At 64.1% G+C, this 20,063-nt stretch overlaps 1 protein-coding gene across 5 annotated transcripts; it reads right to left on the reverse strand.

The window, feature by feature from the left end:
- Positions 1-483: 483 nt before the first annotated feature.
- MDC1 (mediator of DNA damage checkpoint 1) lies at positions 484-13,064 on the reverse strand. 5 transcript variants are annotated; one of them, XM_089771727.1, is made up of 16 exons: positions 12,866-13,064; positions 11,714-11,842; positions 10,658-11,110; positions 9,578-9,656; positions 6,994-8,861; positions 6,742-6,837; positions 6,430-6,492; positions 5,854-5,898; positions 5,213-5,668; positions 4,434-4,534; positions 3,691-4,326; positions 3,240-3,353; positions 1,894-2,076; positions 1,661-1,786; positions 1,362-1,472; positions 484-805 (listed from the first exon to the last, which is right to left on the reverse strand). In XM_089771727.1, the coding sequence occupies exons 2-16, from the start codon at positions 11,838-11,840 to the stop codon at positions 545-547; spliced, it is 4,719 nt and encodes a 1,572-aa protein (XP_089627853.1). In that variant the 5' UTR covers positions 11,841-11,842; positions 12,866-13,064; the 3' UTR covers positions 484-544. The 5 variants fall into 5 exon arrangements, with proteins under 5 accessions (XP_089627853.1, XP_089627852.1, XP_089627855.1 ...); XM_089771726.1 differs by lacking the exons at positions 6,430-6,492; positions 12,866-13,064; XM_089771729.1 differs by lacking the exons at positions 5,213-5,668; positions 12,866-13,064.
- Positions 13,065-20,063: the final 6,999 nt, after the last annotated feature.

Consider the following 20,063-nt stretch of genomic DNA (forward strand, 5'->3'; position numbering starts at 1 on the left):
GCGGGGTGGCTCCACAGACCCTTCTGGGGACAGTCGCTTTGGTCTCTTCCTACTCAGCAGGTCGGTCAGACCTGAGTTCAACAACAAAACCCAACAACTTCCCCGTGGGCCCTCCCGGCTTTCCTGCAGGGCCTCGAATCGCCCCCTGCTTCCCACGTCCAGGGGCCTCTCGCCCCTTCCCCAGGCAACGGCTCCGGCCACGGGGCCGACCCAAGGCCCCTCCTTGCGAGCTCAGCTGGGAAAGGCGAGTGCGAGCCCCGAAAAAAACCCGGCCAGGGAAACGGCGACAAAACCTGAGACCCCGAAGCGGCTGCCCCTCTGGGCGGGCGGAGACCCAGCCCGGCAGCCCAGGGAACCGAGGGCCGACCAGTCAGGTCACACGCGGCCGGTGGGAAACGGGCCCCGACTGGGGGACAGAGGAACGAAGCCGCGGCGGTTTTATTCCAAAAGGGCTTTATTGTGGCTAGAAAAGCGGGGGGGGGGGGGGGGGGGGGGCTATGTACAGGATTAAGGCTGGTGGGGCGGGGGCGGGGCATGGGGGCCCTCAGCGCCGCCGCTTGGCCGTGCTGGGTGCAGCGGGGGCAGGGCCTGACGCCCCCTTCCTCTTGCTGCCCCGGGTAGAGGGGGCGCGGGGCGGGGGCGGGGGCGGGGCAGGCGGCCCGTCCAGGCGGTAGGACACCAGATCCACCACCTGCTGCAGGATGCCCGTGAGGAGGAACTCGGCGCTGGCCACGGGCAGCCGGGCGCTCAGGGCAGGGCGGCAGCGGGGCAGGTCCTCGGGGCAGGTGATCACCAGGCGCTTGTCCTGAAAGGGTTAAATGCTGCTCACTCCCGGCCCCCCGGAGCCCCTGCCCCCTGCCAGCGCTCCCCACTCCCGGCCTGCGGCCCCGCCCAGCCCCCGGAGCTCCTGCCCCCTGCCAGCGCTCCCCACTCCCGGCCCGCGGCCCCGCCCGGCCCCCCGAAGCTCCTGCCCCCTGCCAGCGCACCCCACTCCCGGCCCGCGGCCCCGCCCGGCCCCCCGGAGCTCCTGCCCCCTGCCAGCACTCCCCACTCCCGGCCCGCGGCCCCGCCCGGCCCCCCGGCCAGCACTCCCCACTCCCAGCCCCTCGGCCCTCTAGAGCCCCAGCCCCCTGCCGTGCCCCTCACTCCTGGCCCACGGCCCCTGCCCAGATCCCACTCCGCGCCCCCTGCCAGCCCAACCCTGCCGGTGTCCCTCATTCCTGCCCCACAGTCCCTGCCTGGCTTCTGTCCCACATCCCCTCCCTACCGACAGCCCCTGCCCCCCTAGCCCTGCCGGTGCCCCTCCCTCCTGGCCCACACTCCCTTCCTACTGACAGCCTAGCCCTGTGGGTGCCCCTCACCTTGTACGCCCGGGGCATGTGGGGCAGGAAGGCCCCGCCGCTGCACTGGATGATGTCCTTCATGTGCTCAGGCTCCGGCTTGACGTTGGGGGTGACGTGGATCTCATAGCCCTGGGGGAGAGGGAAGCGGCTGTGACCCCACCGATCCCCTGCTTGCAGGAGGGAAGGATGAGCGGGGGAGACAGCTGAGACCAGGGTCCAGCCCGGCCAGGTGCTCAGGGGAGGGTGGATCGGGCCTGGCAGCCCCCCCACAACCCCAGTGTGGTGGTAGAGGCTGGGGGGGGTCGGGGGTGTCTCACCTGGAGCAGGGGTCCCCTGCGCGCCTGCTGCAGCGACCGGGCCAGGCTGAAGTGGAAGTTTTGCTCCTGCTCCGTGTCCCGCACCAGGAAGCTGCCGGGCGACAGGAAGCAGGCGCTGCGCCCGCTCTGGGGGAGAAGAGGGGGCAGCATCACGGGAGTGTGATACCCACCGGTCCCCAGCCACACCCCAATTGCCCCCCCGCCCCAGCCTGCCCCCTCCCCCCCGGAGGCACCTTGTCCAGCCAGTCCAGCGTGACGATGGGCACCCCGCGGGCCAGGGCGCACAGGAACTTGACCGTGCGGCGCACTCGGTCCGTCACCAGGTGGGTGCAGTCGAAGACCGACTGGGCCAGCGCCCCGCCCAGCGCCGCCACCACCCGCTCGCCCGCCTCGTCGATCACCCCCGTGAACAGCACCTGGGGAGGGGAGCCCCGCGCGTCAGCACAAACCAGCCCATCCCCCCCAGGATTGTTCTCACCCCCCCAAAAGGACGGAGGTGTGGTACAGTCCTCTTACCACCCCCCCCAGGAGCAGGCCAACTTGGTATATCCCCTCTCCACCACCTCCAAGAGCAGGCCAACTTGGGGCATCCCCTGCCCATCACCCCCAGGAGCAGGCCAACTAGGTACATTCGCCTCCCCCCCCCCCCCCCGAGTAGGTCAATTTGGTACATACCCTCCCCACCACCTCCAGGAGCAGGCCAATTTGGTACATCCCCTCCACACCCCCATGACCAGCTCAACTTGGTGCATCCCCTCTCCACTATCCCTAAGAACAGGGAAACTTGGTACAGTCCTATTACTACCACCCCAGGGGTAAGGCAACTTGGTACAGCCCCCCCCCCCATCACCTCCCCAAGAAGGCTGGCTTAGTAATCCCCTCCCCAGGGGCAACCCTGGTACAATTTATTCAAGCCCTGATGCCCGCCCCCCCCCCCCCCCCCAGCAAGGCACCATGGTAGATTCCTCCCCTACCTCACCCTTACAGCTTGGTACAGTCCCATCAGGATTGGTAAAGCTTGGGGTACAGCCTCCCCCCCACCCTAACTTGGTACAGCCTGACCGCCCTCGTCCCCACCAGGGCAGACCAGCTAGTCCAACACCACTCCCCCGAGCTGGGGTGCCAGGCCTCCGAGCACAGGCGCTAACAGGGGTACTGTGGCCACCGCAACAGCCAGCCACGCGGTGTCATGCGCGTCAGTCGCCGAGGTGACAGGTACACCAGCAACCGCTGCAGCCGGCGTCACCGCAACAGCCAGCCACACGGTGTCATGCGCGTCAGTTGCCGCGGTGACAGGTACACCAGCAACCGCTGCAGCCGGCGTCACCGCAACCGCCAGCCACACGGTGTCATGCGCGTCAGTTGCCGCGGTGACAGGTACACCAGCAACCGCTGCAGCCGGCGTCACCGCAACAGCCAGCCACACGGTGTCATGCGTGTCAGTTGCTGCGGTGACAGGTACACCAGCAACCGGTGTCACCGCAACCAGTCCACCCGGGGGAGCCCGAAACCCCAGGGCTGACGTCCGATCTCACTGCCCCCCGGCTGCCCCGCCCCCCCCAGCCCGGTGGGCTCTTACCCGGGGGGAGGCCACGCCCCCGGCCGCGCCCTGGGACCGGCGAGAGGGCCTGGCCCGCGGCCCCTCAGCCGTGTTCTCTGTGCTCTGGCGGCGCAGCGGGGGGGCCGGCGCCTCCTGCGGGGGGGAACGGAGGGAGTGAGACGCCCCTCCGATCTGCCCTCCCCGGTCCAGCTGGCCCCGCCCCTCAGCAGTTCACCCCGCCTCCTCCGCTCCCCAGCAATACAATCCCCACCCCCTCGCTCCTGGTTTGCCCCCAGCAAATTAAGCCCCGCCCACTTTCCAAATAACCCAGCATGTCCAGAGTAAATCACAAATATAGCACATAGGCCACACCCCCCGGAGGCCAAGCCCCACCCCCAGGCAAGTAGACTCCAACCCCCGTGGCCAGGCCACACCCACTGCATAAGGCCCGCCCCTTTCTCCCAGGCCTGCCCAGTGGCCCGTTACCCACCTTCTTGCTGATGCCGCTCCCAGCATCCTTTGGGGCCCCGGCACCGCCCGCTCGTCTCCTGCCCTGTGCCTGAGGGGGGTCCGGCGTGGGCGTCTCTCTCCCCTTCCCGCCTCGCTCCGGGGCCCCCCTCCTCCCGGCCACTGGCTCCCGGGCGGGGGCTCTCTGGGACCGCCGGGCTCGGCCCTGCGACGCCGCCGGCTCCGCTCCCCCGGAGCCACCGCTGGGCTCGTCGGCCAGGCCCGGCTCCGCGCCTGCAGCCCCCCGTGATCGCCGGGCCCGGCCCGGAGCCCCCTGGCTTGAGGCCTCTGGCTCCATGGAGGGGTCCTGGGTCCCCGGGCCCCGCCTGGCCCTCTTGACGGGGACGGGCGGCTCCACCTCCTTGGCTCCGACGCTGCCCGGCTCCGGCGCATCCATGTACACGGCCGGGCTGCAGAGCTGGCGCCGCCCCTTGCGCTGAGGGGCGGCCGGGCTGGGTTCTGCGGGCCCCACAGGCTTCTCCTCTGTGGGGAGTCCTCTGTCTGCCCTGCCCCGCCGGCTCCGCCGCTCTGGGGCGGGTGGGGGGGGAGCAGGCACCGGGGTGGAGCGCAGGCTCCGGCGCCTCACGGGGAGGGCAGGACAGGGAAGGGCCTCTGGGACCTGGTGGGGGCAGAGAGAAAGAGCCAGGACTCCAGGGTCCCATCCCCGGCTCAGGGAAGGGGGGTGCAGCCCCCATTTCTCTAGAAGAGGGGCCAGCCTCGGCTCACCTTCCCGGCACCTTCAATCTGGGCCCCTGGCGGCTGGGCCTCGGCCTCCGTCACCCTGGCAGCCGCCGCGGCCTCCCCTCGCTCCGCGGCCTCCGGGCCCCCTGGACAAGAGGGGGATGGAGAGTCAAAGGCTGCAGCTCCCTTCACCGCCACTGGAGGGCGCTGCCAGCCTGGAGTGACCACCAGCAACAACCGGGCCTGGAAAATACACCCGGGAAAGCAGCCTGTGCGTGTACGTACACACACACACACACACACACACACACACACACACTTACACGCACAGACGTTCTGCATCTTACACACACTTCCACACAGGTTCTGCATTTACACACACACAGACCTCCTGCGTGCTACACAAACACCCCCACACACCCCCTTCACACACACACACACCCCCCTCCTCCATTCACACACACGTTCTTGTAGCCTACTCAAGCGCACGCACACACACATCCTGCATTTACACACACATTCTGCATCTTACACAAACACCCTGCATTCACAAATACACGCACAACCCCCTGCATTCACCCCCTACACCTCCCCCCCACACACCTCCCTCCTGCATTCATACACGTGCATCCTGCAGACGGTTTCTGGTTACCAGCGTGTGCACTTTCAATAAACGCGGCCACTCGCCTTCCCCCAGGAACGGGTCCCGTGCGCGCCTGACAAGCGGAACACCGTGTCGCACAAGCGCAGTCCCACTGGGTGTGTCCCACACGGCACCGGCACCCCCGGCGTGTTGCCCCCGCACCACCCTCAGCCCCACTCACCCGGCCCTCTCCGGCTCCGCGCCCACAGCCCGGAGCGGCCTCCCCCAGGCTCCGCTCCTGCCCGCACACCCTGCGGCGCCAGGACCGGCCTGCGGGGGGCGCTCAGCACCAGGCGCACTGGCTGGGTCTCTTCCTCCAGCGCCTCATTCCCGGAGCCCCCTGCTGGAAGGGCTCTGCCAGGGGCCTCGGACCCCTCCTCCGGGCCGGGCGCCGGCGGGGGGGCCTGGGCACCGAGGGGCAGCAGCCCCACTGAGGCCGGGCCGGGCACTGCAGGGCGCGCCCGCTCCGGGGACAGGGCGCCCCCTGGGGGCAGCAGCTGGGTCTCCTCCTCTTCGGGGGCCGGGGGCTGGGGGGGCTGCTCCGAGGGGCGCCCGGGGTCCTGGCAGAACGCCTGAGTCGCCTCCACCGCGCACGGCTCCTCCTCCGAGTCCTCCTCCTTCTCTGACGAGGTGCAGACTGGGGGGGGGGGCGGAAATGAGGAGAGGACCCAGGAGTCCTGGCTCCCAGCCCCCCCCATGAACTCCCTGGGGGAGACCACGCGAGACACGGCAACAGCCTTGTGTGTCCCAGAATCCTTTGCAACCGCTCCCCCCCCCCAGCGTGAAATCCAAGATGGCGGCTCTGGACAGGTCCCCTCTCACCTGGAGCGAGCAGGGCCGGGCCAGCAGGGGGCGACATCACGGACCCTGCAAAGTCATCAGAGTGACAGCAGGAATTGGCGGGGGAAGGGTGACCCTGCCTGAGGCCCCGCCCCCACTGGGTCACTAGCTCCGCCCCCTGCCTGAGGCCCCACTCCACTAGGTCACTAGCTCCACCCCCTGCCTGAGGCCCTGCCCCCACTGGGTCACTAGCTCTGCCTCTGCTTGAAGCTCCACTTCCACTGGGTCACTAACTCCGCCCCCTGCCTGAGGCCCCACCCCCACTGGCTCATTAGCTCCGCCCTCTGCCTGAGACACGCCCCCCCAGCCATCACTGGGTCACTAGCTCCACTCCCTGTCTGAGGCTCTGTATTTAGTCACTAACTCCGCCCCCATGAGGCCTCGCTTTCACTAACTCCGCCCCACAGACACTAACTCCGCCCCTGCCCAAGATCCCGCCCCCACACTCACTAGCTCCGCCCCCCGGTGGTGCGTTCTCAGCCCAGCAGGGCCAGGGAGCGCGACTGTCCTGTCTGCCCCAGGGATGAGACGCTGGGGGGGGCAGCTCCTCCCACTCACCTCGCGCCGGCGATCTAAACACAAATCTCTGGGTAGCTTCCTCCTCCGGGCCACCCCCCGAATCTGTGGGGAGAGGAATTACCCAGGATCCTTCCCAGCTTCCCTCAGCTCTTCACTCACGCCAGGCACCCCCACCGGTTCCCCACCCGGCGGAGAGTCTAACACTGCGTTGGGGAAACTGAGGCCCAGAACAGGGAAGGGACGTGCCAGAGGTCACATGGCAACCTCAGGCGTCCTGGCTCCCTCCCTTCCCCCACCTCCAGCTCTAACCACTAGTCCCCACTCCCCTCCCCGGGCCGGGGCGAGTCCTACCTGCCGGTGCAGGGGCTCTGGCGGGTTCCGACTCCAGGCACGGGGCCTCTTCGGGCAGGTAGCACTGCGTGGCCTGCAGGGCAAAGTCAGCGTCGTCTGGGACGGGGAAGGAAAGCGAGATGCCGATGAATCCAGCGCACCCGACCCCTTCCCAGCATGCAATGCAGGGTGCTTGCCCCGAGGGAGCTGGGCACGGGAGAGGGAAGGGGGACCCAGGCATCCGGGACCGTGAGTTCCAGCCCCCGTATTTACCCTCCACATCTGTCTCACTCTCCTCCCCCGGGCCCCACGTTGGCTCCTCCGTGCCTTCGGTGTCCACCACCTTGGCCTCTGGGCTGACATGGGACTGGGGGGCTGGGTGCTCCTCCCCACGCCTCTGGGCTGGGCCCCCCATAGAGCCTGGTGTCCGGCTGAGCTCCGCCTCAGAAGCCTCCTCCACGTCGGTGTCACTATCGGCCGCAGCCCGGCGGAGCGCCTGTTGGCCAACATCTGGAGTCTCCTCCACATCTGTATCGCTGTCCCCAGCCACCACAGGCTCCCTTTGTCTTCCAACATCTGGTTTCCCCTCGGCCTCCTCCACATCTGTATCACCGTCCCCAGCCACCACAGGCTCCCTTTGTCTTCCAACATCTGGTTTCCCCTCAGCCTCCTCCACATCTGTATCACCGTCCCCAGCCACCGCAGGCTCCCTTTGTCTCCCAACATCTGGTTTCCCCTCAGCCTCCTCCACATCTGTATCACCGTCCCCAGCCACCGCAGGCTCCCTTTGTCTCCCAACATCTGGTTTCCCCTCGGCCTCCTCCACATCTGTATCACCGTCCCCAGCCACCACAGGCTCCCTTTGTCTTCCAACATCTGGTTTCCCCTCCTCCACATCTGTATCGCTGCCAACATTTTCGGCAGGCCGATGGTCTGTGGGACGCACGTCTGGTTTCCCCTCCGGCCCTGCCACATCTGTCTCTCTGCTGCCAGGGAGAGCATGTCGATAGCTCTTTGTTACAACATCTGGATTCTTGGCCACCTCTTCCTCCACGTCGGTATCACTGCCCACGTCAACGGCAGGCACAGAGGTGTTGGCAGCCACACCTGGGTCCCCGGCCTCCTCCACATCTGTATCGCTGCCCTCGTCGAGAGCAAGGGGATGGCCCTCTGCAGCCACCATATCTGGATTCACACCTGCCTCCTCCACATCTGTATTGCTCCCCACATCAATGCTGGACTGATGGCTCCTTGGGCCCACAACATCTGGATTTTCGCCTGCCTCCTCCACGTCTGTATCACTCCCCACATCAACACTGGGCTGATGGCTCTGTGGGCCCAAAACATCTGGATTCCCACCTGCCTCCTTCACATCTGTATGGCTCCCCACCTCAACACTGGGATGATGGCTCCTTGGACCCTTAACATCTGGATTCCCACCTGCCTCCTCCACATCTGTGTCACTCCCCACATCAACACTGGGCTGATGGCTCCTTGGGCCCAAAACATCTGGATCCCCGCCTGCCTCCTCCACATCTGTATCGCTGTCCTCAGGGGCGGCAGCCTGCCTCTTCCTTCCTTGCAGCACATCTGGATGCTCCGGGGCTGCCTCCACGTCTGTATCGCTGTCCCCATTTCCGGCCAACTGCTGGCCCCTCGGAGGAACATCTGGATTCTCTACTGCTGCTACCTCCTCTGCATCTCCACCCCCGGGAAGACCGTGCTGATGGCGGTGCTGCGCCACATCTGGACTTCCAGCAGCCTCCTCCTCCACATCTGTATCGCTGCCCACCTCGATGGCAGGTGAGCGGCTCTTGGGATCCACCTCTGGATGTTGCTCCACCTCCTGCACAGCTGGATCGCTGCCTGCCTGGACGGCACAGCCGTTCCCCCGGCCCCCGACAGCCCGTCCCTCCGGGGGGTCGGCAGGTCCCCGCCCTGGGGCCGAGGCGATGCCCAAGCGGCCGGGCCCCCTCACCAAGTGGCAGGAGGGGGCAGGCTCTGGGTCCGTCCCGGCCACTCCCGTGGCCCTGGGCAGCTCAGCGCGGCCGTTCTCCGGCGGGCTGGGGGTCCGCTCGCTGTCGTAGCGCAGCTGCAGGGGGGGGCAGGGGCCGCCGGGGGTCTCGCCGCCTTCCTCGTCACTGGGGGCACAGAACAGCGGGGATTAGAACCCGTCGTGAGATAAGGAGTCAGTGCTACCAACCTCTGCCCCACGGCTCCCCCTAACGAGGCCCCTGCCCCACGGCACCCTGTGGAACCCTAAGCTCTGGCTACCAACTCCCCTACCCCACAGCACCTCCTTCCAAGCCGGCCCCATGGCACGGCTCCTCCTAACAAGGCCCCTGCCCCACGGCACCCCCTAACGAGCCAGACCTGCGACACGACTCTGGCTACTAAGCCCCCTGCCCCACAGCATCCCCTCCCAAGCTGGCCCCACAGCACAGCTCCCCTTAATAAGGACCCTGCCCCATGGCTCCCCCTAATGAGGCCTCTGCCCCACAGCACCCCCTAACAAGCCAGCCCCATGGCACAGCTCTGGCTACCAACCCCTGCCCCACAGCACCCCCTGCCGAGCCAGGCCAACCACACGGCTCCTCCTAACGAGGTCCCTACCCCACAGCGCCTCCTAATGAGCTGCCCCACGGCACAGCTCTGCCTACCAAGCCGCACCCCAATCCCTGCAACACATCTCCTCTCACGTTAACCATCCGCCCCCACTGCCCTCCCAGAGCCGGGGCGAGAACCCCGGAGTCCTGGCTCGCAGCACCTCCTGCTCTAACCACTAGCCCCCACTGCCCTCCCAGAGCCGGGGCAAGAACCCAGGAGTCCTGGCTCCCCCAGCTCGGCCTGTCTCTACCTTTCCGGCACCATGGTTGCAGAGGGGGACAAAAACGTCGCCTGAGAACGGGCCTCGGCATCAGCGGGGGAGTCGGATCCTGGTGGACAAGACAGACACGGGGTGTCAACACGGAATCCAGGGGCCTGTGTGTGTCTCCCTGCAGCACACCCTGCTCCCTGGTTTGTTATTGTAGGGTCTACCGAAATGGGGTGGGGGAGGAACTGCAGATGAAGTAAACCAAACCAGAAGTCCGGACTCCCAGCCCCCTCCCTCGCGAACCCTTAACCCACAGAAACAGAACCAGGAGGTCTCCTCACAAACAATGGCTTGTTATTGTAGGTCCTGCAGTAATCCCATAGGGCCCCCTTCACAGGACTGTGTATAGCTGGGTGGGAGGGGGAAGAGCGCCTTAACAGAACCTTCCACCAACCAACACATGCCCCCACCGGGCTACTTTGTTATTGTAGGGTCTATCATAAAATCCAAGGCCATGCTAGTGCCGCCATCGTGTATAATGTCGGGGAAAGAGGGAGCATAGAGGAAGTCACCCCTAGTGCCTTCCCACACGCCAGCCCTGGATTGTTATTGTAGGGCCTACCATAATATCACAAGACGGCTGCCCAGTGCCAAGGCTGTCTCTAAGCTGCATGGAAGTGGGAGTTCAGATGTAGACTCGTTCCCAGGGTCCCTGGGTGCAGACTGTGGTTAGGTTGTTATTGTAGGACCTACCATATGATTATAGGGAAGCCTTAGTGTGAGGGCTGCGTCAGCCACGTGGAAGAGGGAGGAGCCCAGACACAAAATTATGCCCAACTCCTCAGATTCATGCCACGGCTCGTTTATTATTGTAGGGTCTATCATAATACCATAGCACATCTGGCCGCTGTGTAAACATGAGGGCAGGAGCCCAAACACAGACTCACCCCCATCCCACACCTGTTTTTTTGTTGTAGGGCCTACCATAATCTCATGGGGCTGCCCTCATCACGCAAGGACAGGCTGCAATTTCTGCGGAAGCGCCGAGCAACCCCACACAGACCACGGCTAGTTTGTTATTGTAGGGTCTACAATAACTTTACAGGCCCAACCCCCACTCACCATTGCTCCCTGGCAGGTGCAGGAGCTTTCCTATGCTCTGTGGGTCTTCCTCATCCTCGGAGTCTCTGGCCAGTAGGGCTCCGTAGCCCATCCTTTTGCTGGGCGTGGGGGTCTCCTCGATGGCCAGGGAGGCGGGGGGCCGGGGCTGGGTGGGGGGCACCTCCAGGGAGTCCTCGGGGTCGGCGCCCTCTGGGGGCAGCAGGAAGTACTGGCAGCCCACGTCCCCGAACATGAGCGTGTCGCCGTGGGTCAGGCTATAGCGGACGTGGGGCAGCAGCACGGCCCGCTGGCGCCGGGTCCGGTTCAGGCTGCCCCGGTCGTAGAGCAGGTGGGGCCCGTCCGGCGCCGGCACCTCGATCACCGCGTGAGCTTTGGAGACCGAGGCGGCCGGCAGGCAGACGCGGCAACTCGGCAAGCGCCCCACTACGTTCTCGCCGGGGTAGATCCAGAAATCTGGGGGGGAGGAGAGAACCCAGGAGTCCTGACGCCAGCCCGAGCCACTGGCCGCAGCTCCCCTGCACAGATCTAAGCTTCCCTCTAATTGTTTCTGCCCGTGTGTGGAATAAATGTTGTGTGCATGTGCAGATGTGCACCACCCATGGAAACACAAAACCAGCAGCGGGCGCTCTGCCTTTGAATCTGGCCTGAGCAGCCACACAAGTGCTGCACAGAACCCAGGGGTCCCGCCTCCCAGCCCCCCAGCTCTTAACCACCAACCCCTGTTCCCTCCCAGAGCCAGGGAGTCCTGGCGTCCGGACGCCACCAAGGGCCACGAGACCCCCCGGCCCCTTTCCCAGAAAGTGGCTGAAGCCTCAAGCAGCACTGATGGGTGGGGCTCTCCCTGGCCTCAGACCAATGGCCTGCTAATCGGTTCCCTCCGTGTGCGGAGTACACGTTGTTCAGTGCACGGGGGTGTGTGCACCACTAGAAACACCCCCGTCCCAGCTGTGGGTGCTCTGCCCGTCAGCTGGGCAGCCTCTGGATTGCTCCCCAGCAGCCGCCCGAGCGCCGGGCTCACCGGGGACCCTGCTCCAGCCCGCCCCGGGCAGCACTGACCTTGCTCCGGCCCATACTTGCTGCTCAGCAGGTGCAGCCGCCCCACGGGCCGGGGGGTCCCCCCGTCGGTGTCGCCTCCGGGCGGGTCCCCGTCCTCCTCCCACTCCAGCAGCTGGGTCTGCTCCATGGCTGCGGGCACAGGGCTCCCGGTGAGCGACAGCAGCGCCCCCCCCCTGCCCCCCAGCACCCTCCCCACCCCCCACTCCCTGCCTCCCCCCCCCCAGTGCCCACCCACTCCTCATCCCCTCGCACCTCCCCACTCCGTCCCCAGCACCCCCACTCCACGCCCCTCCCCCACACTGCTGCCCCCCCCCAGCACCCCCACTCCACGCCCCTCCCCCACGTACTGCCCCCAGCACCCCCACTCCACGCCCCTCCCCCACGTACTGCCCCCCAGCACCCCCACTCCCTGCCCCCCCCCACGTACTGCCCCCCAGCTCCCTGCCCCTCCCCCACGTGTCCCCCCACACTCCCTGTCCCCAGCCCCCCACCCCCACTCCATGCCCCTCCCCCACGTACTGCCCCCCAGCACCCCCACTCCCTGCCCCTCCCCCAGTGTCCCCCCACTCCCTCCCCGCCCCTCCCCCACTCCCTGCCCCCCAGCACCCCCTCCCCGCCCCGCCCCTCCCCCACTCCCTGCCCCCCAGCACCCCCTCCCCGCCCCGCCCCTCCCCCACTCCCTGCCCCCCAGCACCCCCTCCCGCCCCTCCCTGCCCCCCAGCACCCCCCTCCCCGCCCCTCCCCCACTCCCTGCCCCCCAGCACCCCCCTCCCCGCCCCTCCCCCACTCCCTGCCCCCCAGCACCCCCCTCCCCCCCTCCCTGCCCCCCAGCACCCCCCTCCCCGCCCCTCCCCCACTCCCTGCCCCCCAGCACCCCCCTCCCCGCCCCTCCCTCCCTGCCCCCCAGCACCCCCCTCCCCGCCCCTCCCCCACTCCCTGCCCCCCAGCACCCCCCTCCCCCCCTCCCTGCCCCCCAGCACCCCCCTCCCCGCCCCTCCCCCACTCCCTGCCCCCCAGCACCCCCCTCCCCGCCCCTCCCCCACTCCCTGCCCCCCAGCACCCCCCTCCCCGCCCCTCCCCCACTCCCTGCCCCCCAGCACCCCCCTCCCCGCCCCTCCCCCACTCCCTGCCCCCCTCCCCCCCGCTCCTCACTTCGCACCCGCAGCCCCTCGACTCGCTCCGGGCGCTCCTGTCCCAGCGGGGAGGCCGCTGATTGGCCAGCCCGCCGCGCTTTTAAAGCCTTCCCTTGGGCTGATTGGGCCCCGCGGGCGTCAATCACGGGGAGTGGGCGGGGCCAACCGTCGTTAGCCCCGCCCCTGTTCCTCGGGGCCCGAGCGGCTCCGGGCTGCGGGCCGCCCCATTGGCTCCACGGCGGACCATAGAGAGGCGGAGCGCCGGGCAAGACAGCACCACGGCCACCATAGAGTGTCCGCCTGCGCCGGGCTAGAGTGTACACCCCCGGTCCGCCACAACATGGCGTCTCCCTTCTAGCGCTCGCGCCATAGAGCGGGCACCCGTTCCCTAGACAGTACCCACCGGAACCATAGAGTCGGAGGGGGGTTCACGGGCTAGACTGTATGGGCTGGGTCCTCCCAGGCAGGGCGGACCATAGAGATGGCTCTGTGTGTAGACAATACCACCCGCAACCATAGAGAGGAGGGGCTGTCTGGTCAGTGGCTGCTAGAGTGTACACCTCTAGGGCCGCCCACACTCAGGCCCCGCCCCCTTCTGTCCATGACGTCATCGCTGGCCCTACAGCCAGCCCAGTTGTGCAGGGAACCCCGGGAAACCACAGAGACGCGTGTGGGGGAGGCTAGAGTGTACCCCTGGTCCTCCAAACAGCTGTTCACACCCCTGAAATAGTAGTCAACGTGCTAGCCACTGGGGCCACGCCATGAGCCACGGCGTTGCCAGGCAACACGCTAGCCACTGGGGCCCTCCCGTGAGCCACAGCATTGCCAGGCAACATGCTAGCCACTGGGGCCCTCCCACGAGCCACGGCGTTGCCAGGCAACACGCTAGCCACTGGGGCCCTCCCGTGAGCCACGGCGTTGCCAGGCAACACGCTAGCCACTGGGGCCCTCCCGTGAGCCACAGCATTGCCAGGCAACACGCTAGCCACTGGGGCCCTCCCGTGAGCCACGGTGTTGCCAGGCAACATGCTAGCCACTGGGGCCCTCCCACGAGCCACGGCGTTGCCAGGCAACACGCTAGCCACTGGGACCATGCTATGAGCCACGCCATTCCCAGGCAACATCCTGGTCAATGGGACTGTGCCATGAGCCACGGCATTGCCAGGCAACACGCTAGCCACTGGAGCCACTCCACAGGTCACCTTGGGAGGGGTTTGTCCCCATGCACCACCACGCCGCTGTCTCGGTGCAGCCAGGGACACCCTGGGCCCCGGTCATGACTGGCAGCGGATGGGACCCTCATGCTGGCCCTGCTCAGTGCAGAAAACGGAAACAACAGCAATACCAGGACAGACATCAATGCTGATGTGGCAAAAGTGAATCATGGTGCTACATGAGTGCAGCTGTCACTGGGTCCACGTGGCAGAGCCAGCGGGAGGGAGGGAGGGATGCATAGGGATGGATGACTAAAGGAGGCATCTGGGGATTAGGGATGTGAACAGGTGATGCTTAGCAGGTAACAGTTAACCGGTTCCCCGGGGAGCAGCCCAGAGCAATTAACTGATTAACCCAGATTTTATATCCCTATCGGGAATAGGTAGATGAAGCAATAGAGGATTTCTATAGGGGTGGATGGATATGGATTGAGGACCATGGGGTACATGAGAAGCAACACATGTATCAATAGGGTGTGTGTATTGGGATGGATGAATAGAGAGGGTGTATGGGGCTGGGTAGATGGACACCGAGAGGGGGTGTATAGAGACTGACAAGTGGATAGAAGAGGTGTATGAGGCTGGGTGTAGGGACAGAGAGGGAGTATATAGAGACTGACAAGTGGATAGAAGAGGTGTGCAGTATGTGGCCAGGTGTAGGGACAGAGAGACGGGTTATAGAGACTGATAAGTGGATAGAAGAGGTGTACAGTATGTGGCCGGGTGTAGGGACAGAGAGACAGGTTATAGAGACTAGTAAGTGGATAGAAGAGGTGTATGAGGCTGGGTGTAGGGACAGAAAGGGGGTATATAGAGACTGATGAATGGATAGAAGAGGTGTACAGTATGTGGCCGGGTGTAGGGACAGAGAGACGGGTTATAGAGACTGATAAGTGGATAGAAGAGGCATTTGAGGCTGGGTGTGGGATGGGCAGAGGAGTGTAGCGGGAGCGGGGGGAGGGATGAACTGACAGAGGGGTTATATGGGCAAGGCGGGCTGGCTAGAGGGAGTGTTGGGGGGCTGAGAGATTAGGAGGATGGCAGGACCATCTGGCAGCCGGGAGGGGTTGGCTGGAAGGCTTCAGTCCTGTCTGGGGCTGGATAAAATCACCAGCAGATTCCAGAAGGGCTCACGGGTATCTCTGAGGACAATGATGGGAGGGCGGGGGGCGGTGTTGGGCAGCCTGCCGCTGGGGTACGACCAACCCCGTCTCCACTTCCCAGCCCCGGAGACAGGACACTGCCGAGAGAAGTTCACCACCTGCTCTGGGCTCCCCCAGACTCCTGCCACCAGGCCGGGAATAAGCAGGAGGGGATGGAGGGGAAAAGATTCCAGCCAACACACAAGCGGGGAGCTGGGCAGACTAAGGGGCTTTGAGTCGGTGGGAGAGGGCCAGAAAATTCCAGCAGGAAACCTCCCCCAACGTGGGAAACCAAAGCAGGGGACCCCCAGCTCCCTGCCAATCTGAACTGGGGCAGATCCCTTCCCCCTGCCAAGCTGGGAGCAAGACGCCCGAGCCAGGCAGTGCGGGAGAGATTCTCGGGGTCGGCTGCAGAGCCCAGCGTCAGGCCATCTGGGGTCCCATCGCTGAGGCCTGAGCCGGGTCTCCCCCACATTCAGAGGTGGAGGGAGATTCAGAGGAGGAACCCCCCCTCCCCCCGAAGAGGGCACATCTGGCCAGCTGAGCAACAGGGAAAACCGTTCCTTCCTGACCTGGGTGGTGGAAGCCCTGAAGCATGTGGATTGTACACATTGTCGGAGCCAGGCGTGAGTTGTGGGAAGCACGGGTGACCCTCTTCTACCCAAGCCCACGAAGGACCAGGACAGACGGGGTGGTTCATAGATTCACACCTGCCAAGACCAGACACCCCCCCCCCCCCACAGGCCCGCGAATTCCTCCCAGCAATGGCCTCTCCTGCCCAGATCTAACTGCGTCCGAGCGACTCCAAGCCAGGGCCGTGCGGAGGCTGGGAGCCAGGACGTCTTGTTTCTATCCCCAGCTCAGAAAGGCAGTGGGGGCTAGTGGTTAGCAGGGGTGTAAATTCCCATTTAATTAGTTAACTGGTGAAAAGGTTTGTTTAACTGGTTAAAGGGGGGCTGGGCTCTGCCAGGCCGAGTGGCCATTTCATTGTAACCAGCAAGCATCGCCCCGGAAGGATACGTACCGGTTAACCAGTCACATCCCTAGTGGTTAGAGTGGAAGGGGCTTGGGGTCAGGACTCCTGGGTTTCATCGCTAACTCGGCGGAGAGGGAGTCAGTGACTGCTCCGTCTCTTTCTCCCGGCAGCTCCCGGATTCCCAAGGGTTGAACTGCCTGCTCCCCATGGCCAGGCCCCCTTTGCTGGATCCCCGATCTGCTGAGCTTGGCTGGAGCAGAGGTGCCAGGGGGAGATGAAGGTTTTCTCAGCTGTTCATCCAGGGCTTTGGGTCAGGGAGCAGCCCAGCGAGCTGCGGGGGGGGGGGGGGGCAATACAGCAGCTCTGGGGGGCTGTGGTGTCCTGCTGGGGTGTGGGGCAGGACTGACCTTGGGGGGGTTACAGAAGCCTGGCTGGAGGGAGGCAGGGGGCTGGCCATGGGGCCCGGAGGCCTTTCTCCTCTAGGGGCTGCCACTCTGCTCTGAACCCATCTCCTCACCCAGAGCTGGGGAGGGAACCTAGGAATCCTGCCCCCTCCCCCACTCTAACCGCTAGACCCCACTCCCCTCCTGGGACCAGGGAGAGAACCCAGGAGTCCTGGTCCCCAGCCCCTCCCTGCTCTAACCAGTAGCCCCCACTCTCCTCCCAGAGCCAGGGACAGAACCCAGGTGTCCTGCCCCCAAGCTACTTGCTCTAACCACTAGACCCCACTCCCCTCCCAGAGCTGGGGACAGAACCTAGAAGTCCTCCCCCCCCCCGACAACTAGCCCCCACTCCTCTCCCAGGACCAGGGGGAGAACCCAGGCGTCCTGGCTGCCAGCTCCTCCCTGCTCTAACCACTAGCCCCCGCTCCCCTCCCAGAGAGAACTCAGATGTCCTGGCTCCCACTGCAACAAAAATGTTCATTTTCATCTTGGTTAGTACTGGTTATAAGACTACTAGCTGGAGTTACCTGGCGTTGTGCGGGGAGGGCAGTGGGGTCCTGCCGGGGCGCCCCGTGGGAGGGGGGGCAAGAGGGGGCGAACACGGGACCTAGGGTGGGCGGGGTGGCCCAGCTCACAACAACCCCACCGCCCGCCCCAAAACTTTCGCCCCGCTCCCTGCCGCACCATGGGGCCGTGCCGGCGGCTCCCCTCTCCCCGCCATGCAACCAGGAAGCTGCGCCGGACCCCGGCCACTCCCTGCGCCGCCGCTGCCTCCCCATTGGGCCCAGCCCGCTACTCCCACAACTGCCCCCTAGTGGTGGCCGCGAGCTCCAGCCGAGCAGCTGATCCGGCACAGCATGGGAGTCTAGACGCGGATCAGTCGACAAGGGAAGCCTTTGTCGACCGCTCCTGTGACCCTCATTTCACGATCCGTGTCTAGACTCCCGCGCTGTGCCGGATCAGCTGATCGTCGGCACAGCACGGCAGCCATGTTTATTTTAACGAAGCGGGGATTATTTAAATCCCCACTTCATTGAGTATGTCAGGTAAACTAGCTTACATGGCTCTGTCGACGGAGCCATGTAGTCTAGACATACCTATAGTGTCCAAACGTCTACACTTGCACGCTAGTTCGAACTAGGGATGCAAATACAGGCATTCGAAATCGTCAAGAAAGCGTGGCTATAAATATCCCACGCTTCATTAGCATGATCTCGCTGGCGAACTGGTTCGAATCGCAGCTGATTCGAAGCAGGAAGTGCGCACCGGGACGTGCTAGTTCGAACCAAACTCCTTGGTTCGAATTAACGTTACTCCTCATTATTTTGGCTACAGCTGCGATTTGAATGAGCGTGCCAGCGAGATCATGCTAATGACGCGTGGGATATTTAAATCCCCGCTTCATTGACGATTTCGAATGCCTTCGTTTGCATCCCTAGTTCAAACTAGGGTGCAAGCGTAAACGTATTATTAGCGCACAAACTTACAAACATTCTGCTTTACATAGTAGATAAGTAGGGTGCATAATGATTTCCTATCTCATGACTTCCTGGTAAGCTCTTTAGCTTCTACTTCTCTCTAGCTCTCATGATTAGATGCTAAAACAAAAGACAGGACTAGGTAGCACTTTAAAGACTAACAAGATGGTTTATTCGTGGGCCAGACTCACTTCCTCAGATCAATTGGTGGAAGAAAATTGGCATGAATTTGTGGAATTTCTTCCACCAATTGATCTGAGAAAGTGGGTCTGGGCCAGGAAAGCTCATCACCTAATAAACCATCTTCTTAGTCTTTAAAGTGCTACATTGTCCTGTTTTTTGTTTCAGCTACACCAGACTAACACGGCTACATTTCTATCTCGATTAGATACTGTTACTTCAAGGCCTTAACTATTGATCTTGTCTGAAACTCCTCCATGTGATTGTGTGGTGTGAATGGAGGGGGTGTGAGAGTGCGAACGCCAGCACAGAGGCCCAGGTGATCAAGAAGTGGAAACTTTGGAACAGCCATTGTGTCTTGAGGCTGAATTGAATTAGCCCCTTTGACTAACCCTAGAGACAAGCAGAGACACCCTCCCCCCAAGAGTGAAAGATAAGGATGCGGATCCCATCACAGGACACCTCCCCAAAACACAGATTAACGCCTCCTAAAGGGAGATGAAGCAGCATGACCCTGAAATAGCCATAGACCCCAATGGGAACCGACGGGGTATGTCTACACAACAAAGTTATTTCGAAATAACTATCCTAGCGTCTACACAGCCATTCCGGTATTCCAAAATTAATTCGAAATAGCGGAGGGCTTCTTTCAAAACTGGTCAACCTCATTCCACGAGGAATAGCGCCAATTTCGAACTTGCTATTGCAAAATAAGTGCTGGGTAGACGCTTATTTCGAAATAGGGGGCCTCCAGCCCTTCCCTGCTCTAACCACTAGCCCCTACTCCCCTCCCGGAGCTGGGGAGGGAACCCAGGAGCAGAACTAGGTTCACCATCCTGCACTAAGGGACTTTGAACAGGGCCAGCCTCTGAGGGGGTCCCCCAAGCCCCGGGTGGCCGGGCCCATCCCGGCTGAGGGCATGGGCTGGGCAGTGGTCACCCAAGGTTCCAGCTCCAGAGGCCATACGGCCCATCTCGGTAGAGCTCTGCCAGGGCTTTGCCCCGGCTGCATGGTTGCCCAGTTGCTTCCCTGCGGGTCTGCCCCGGCCACCCCCTTCCTGGACCGGGTGCAAGGAAAATGTGTTCCAAGCTCGCAGCAGGCTTGGAAAGTGGGACCTGTCCCTAAAGAAGAAGCTGGGCAGTGGGGTGCAGAAGGCCGAGGAGGGGATCCTAGGAAGAGGAGCGATTAGTGGGTGGGGCGGGGTGGGGGGGTTGCTAGTAGCACAACAGGGGAGGGAGCTCACGACTTTTCATAGCACACAGCCCCCCGCAAGCTGTTTAACTTGCACCCGGCTCCCAGCCCGGCTCTGCTCTACCCACTAGTCCCCACCCGGAGCTGGGATTAGAACCCAGGTGTCCTGGCTCCAGCCCTGCCCCCCCAGAGAGGCAGGAAGGCTGGTTCCAAACCCCTGCTGGGCTGTTCTATGGGGAAAGCAGGAGGGACCCCTCCATCCCCTCTTCACGGCCAGAGGAGAGCAGGGTGGGCCCCACGGCCGGGCAAGGCGGCCGGTCTCTGTCCTTTCCCCTCCCCACCGCCCTTTTCAATTGTCTCGTTTGTCCTCTGTTGCCTTTCTCAGCCATTCCCGCTTTCCTCCAGTCATCCCTCCGGCTCCCTGGGCGGCCCATCCACGGGGTCGATCGCCTTTGCATCCCTTCCTCTTCCTTCCCCCCTCACGCCTCTCTCTCCTTGCGTTCAGCCTGCCCTTTTCCCCCTTTCCCCTCGTTCCTCCTCTCCCCATTGTCCTTCCCTCCCTCCGTCCTGTTCCTTCCTTCGCTTCGTTTCTC

This window comes from Pelodiscus sinensis, chromosome 19 (assembly GCF_052426305.1).
Source record: "Pelodiscus sinensis isolate ZL-2025 chromosome 19, ASM5242630v1, whole genome shotgun sequence".
NCBI classification, from domain to species: Eukaryota; Metazoa; Chordata; order Testudines; family Trionychidae; genus Pelodiscus; species Pelodiscus sinensis.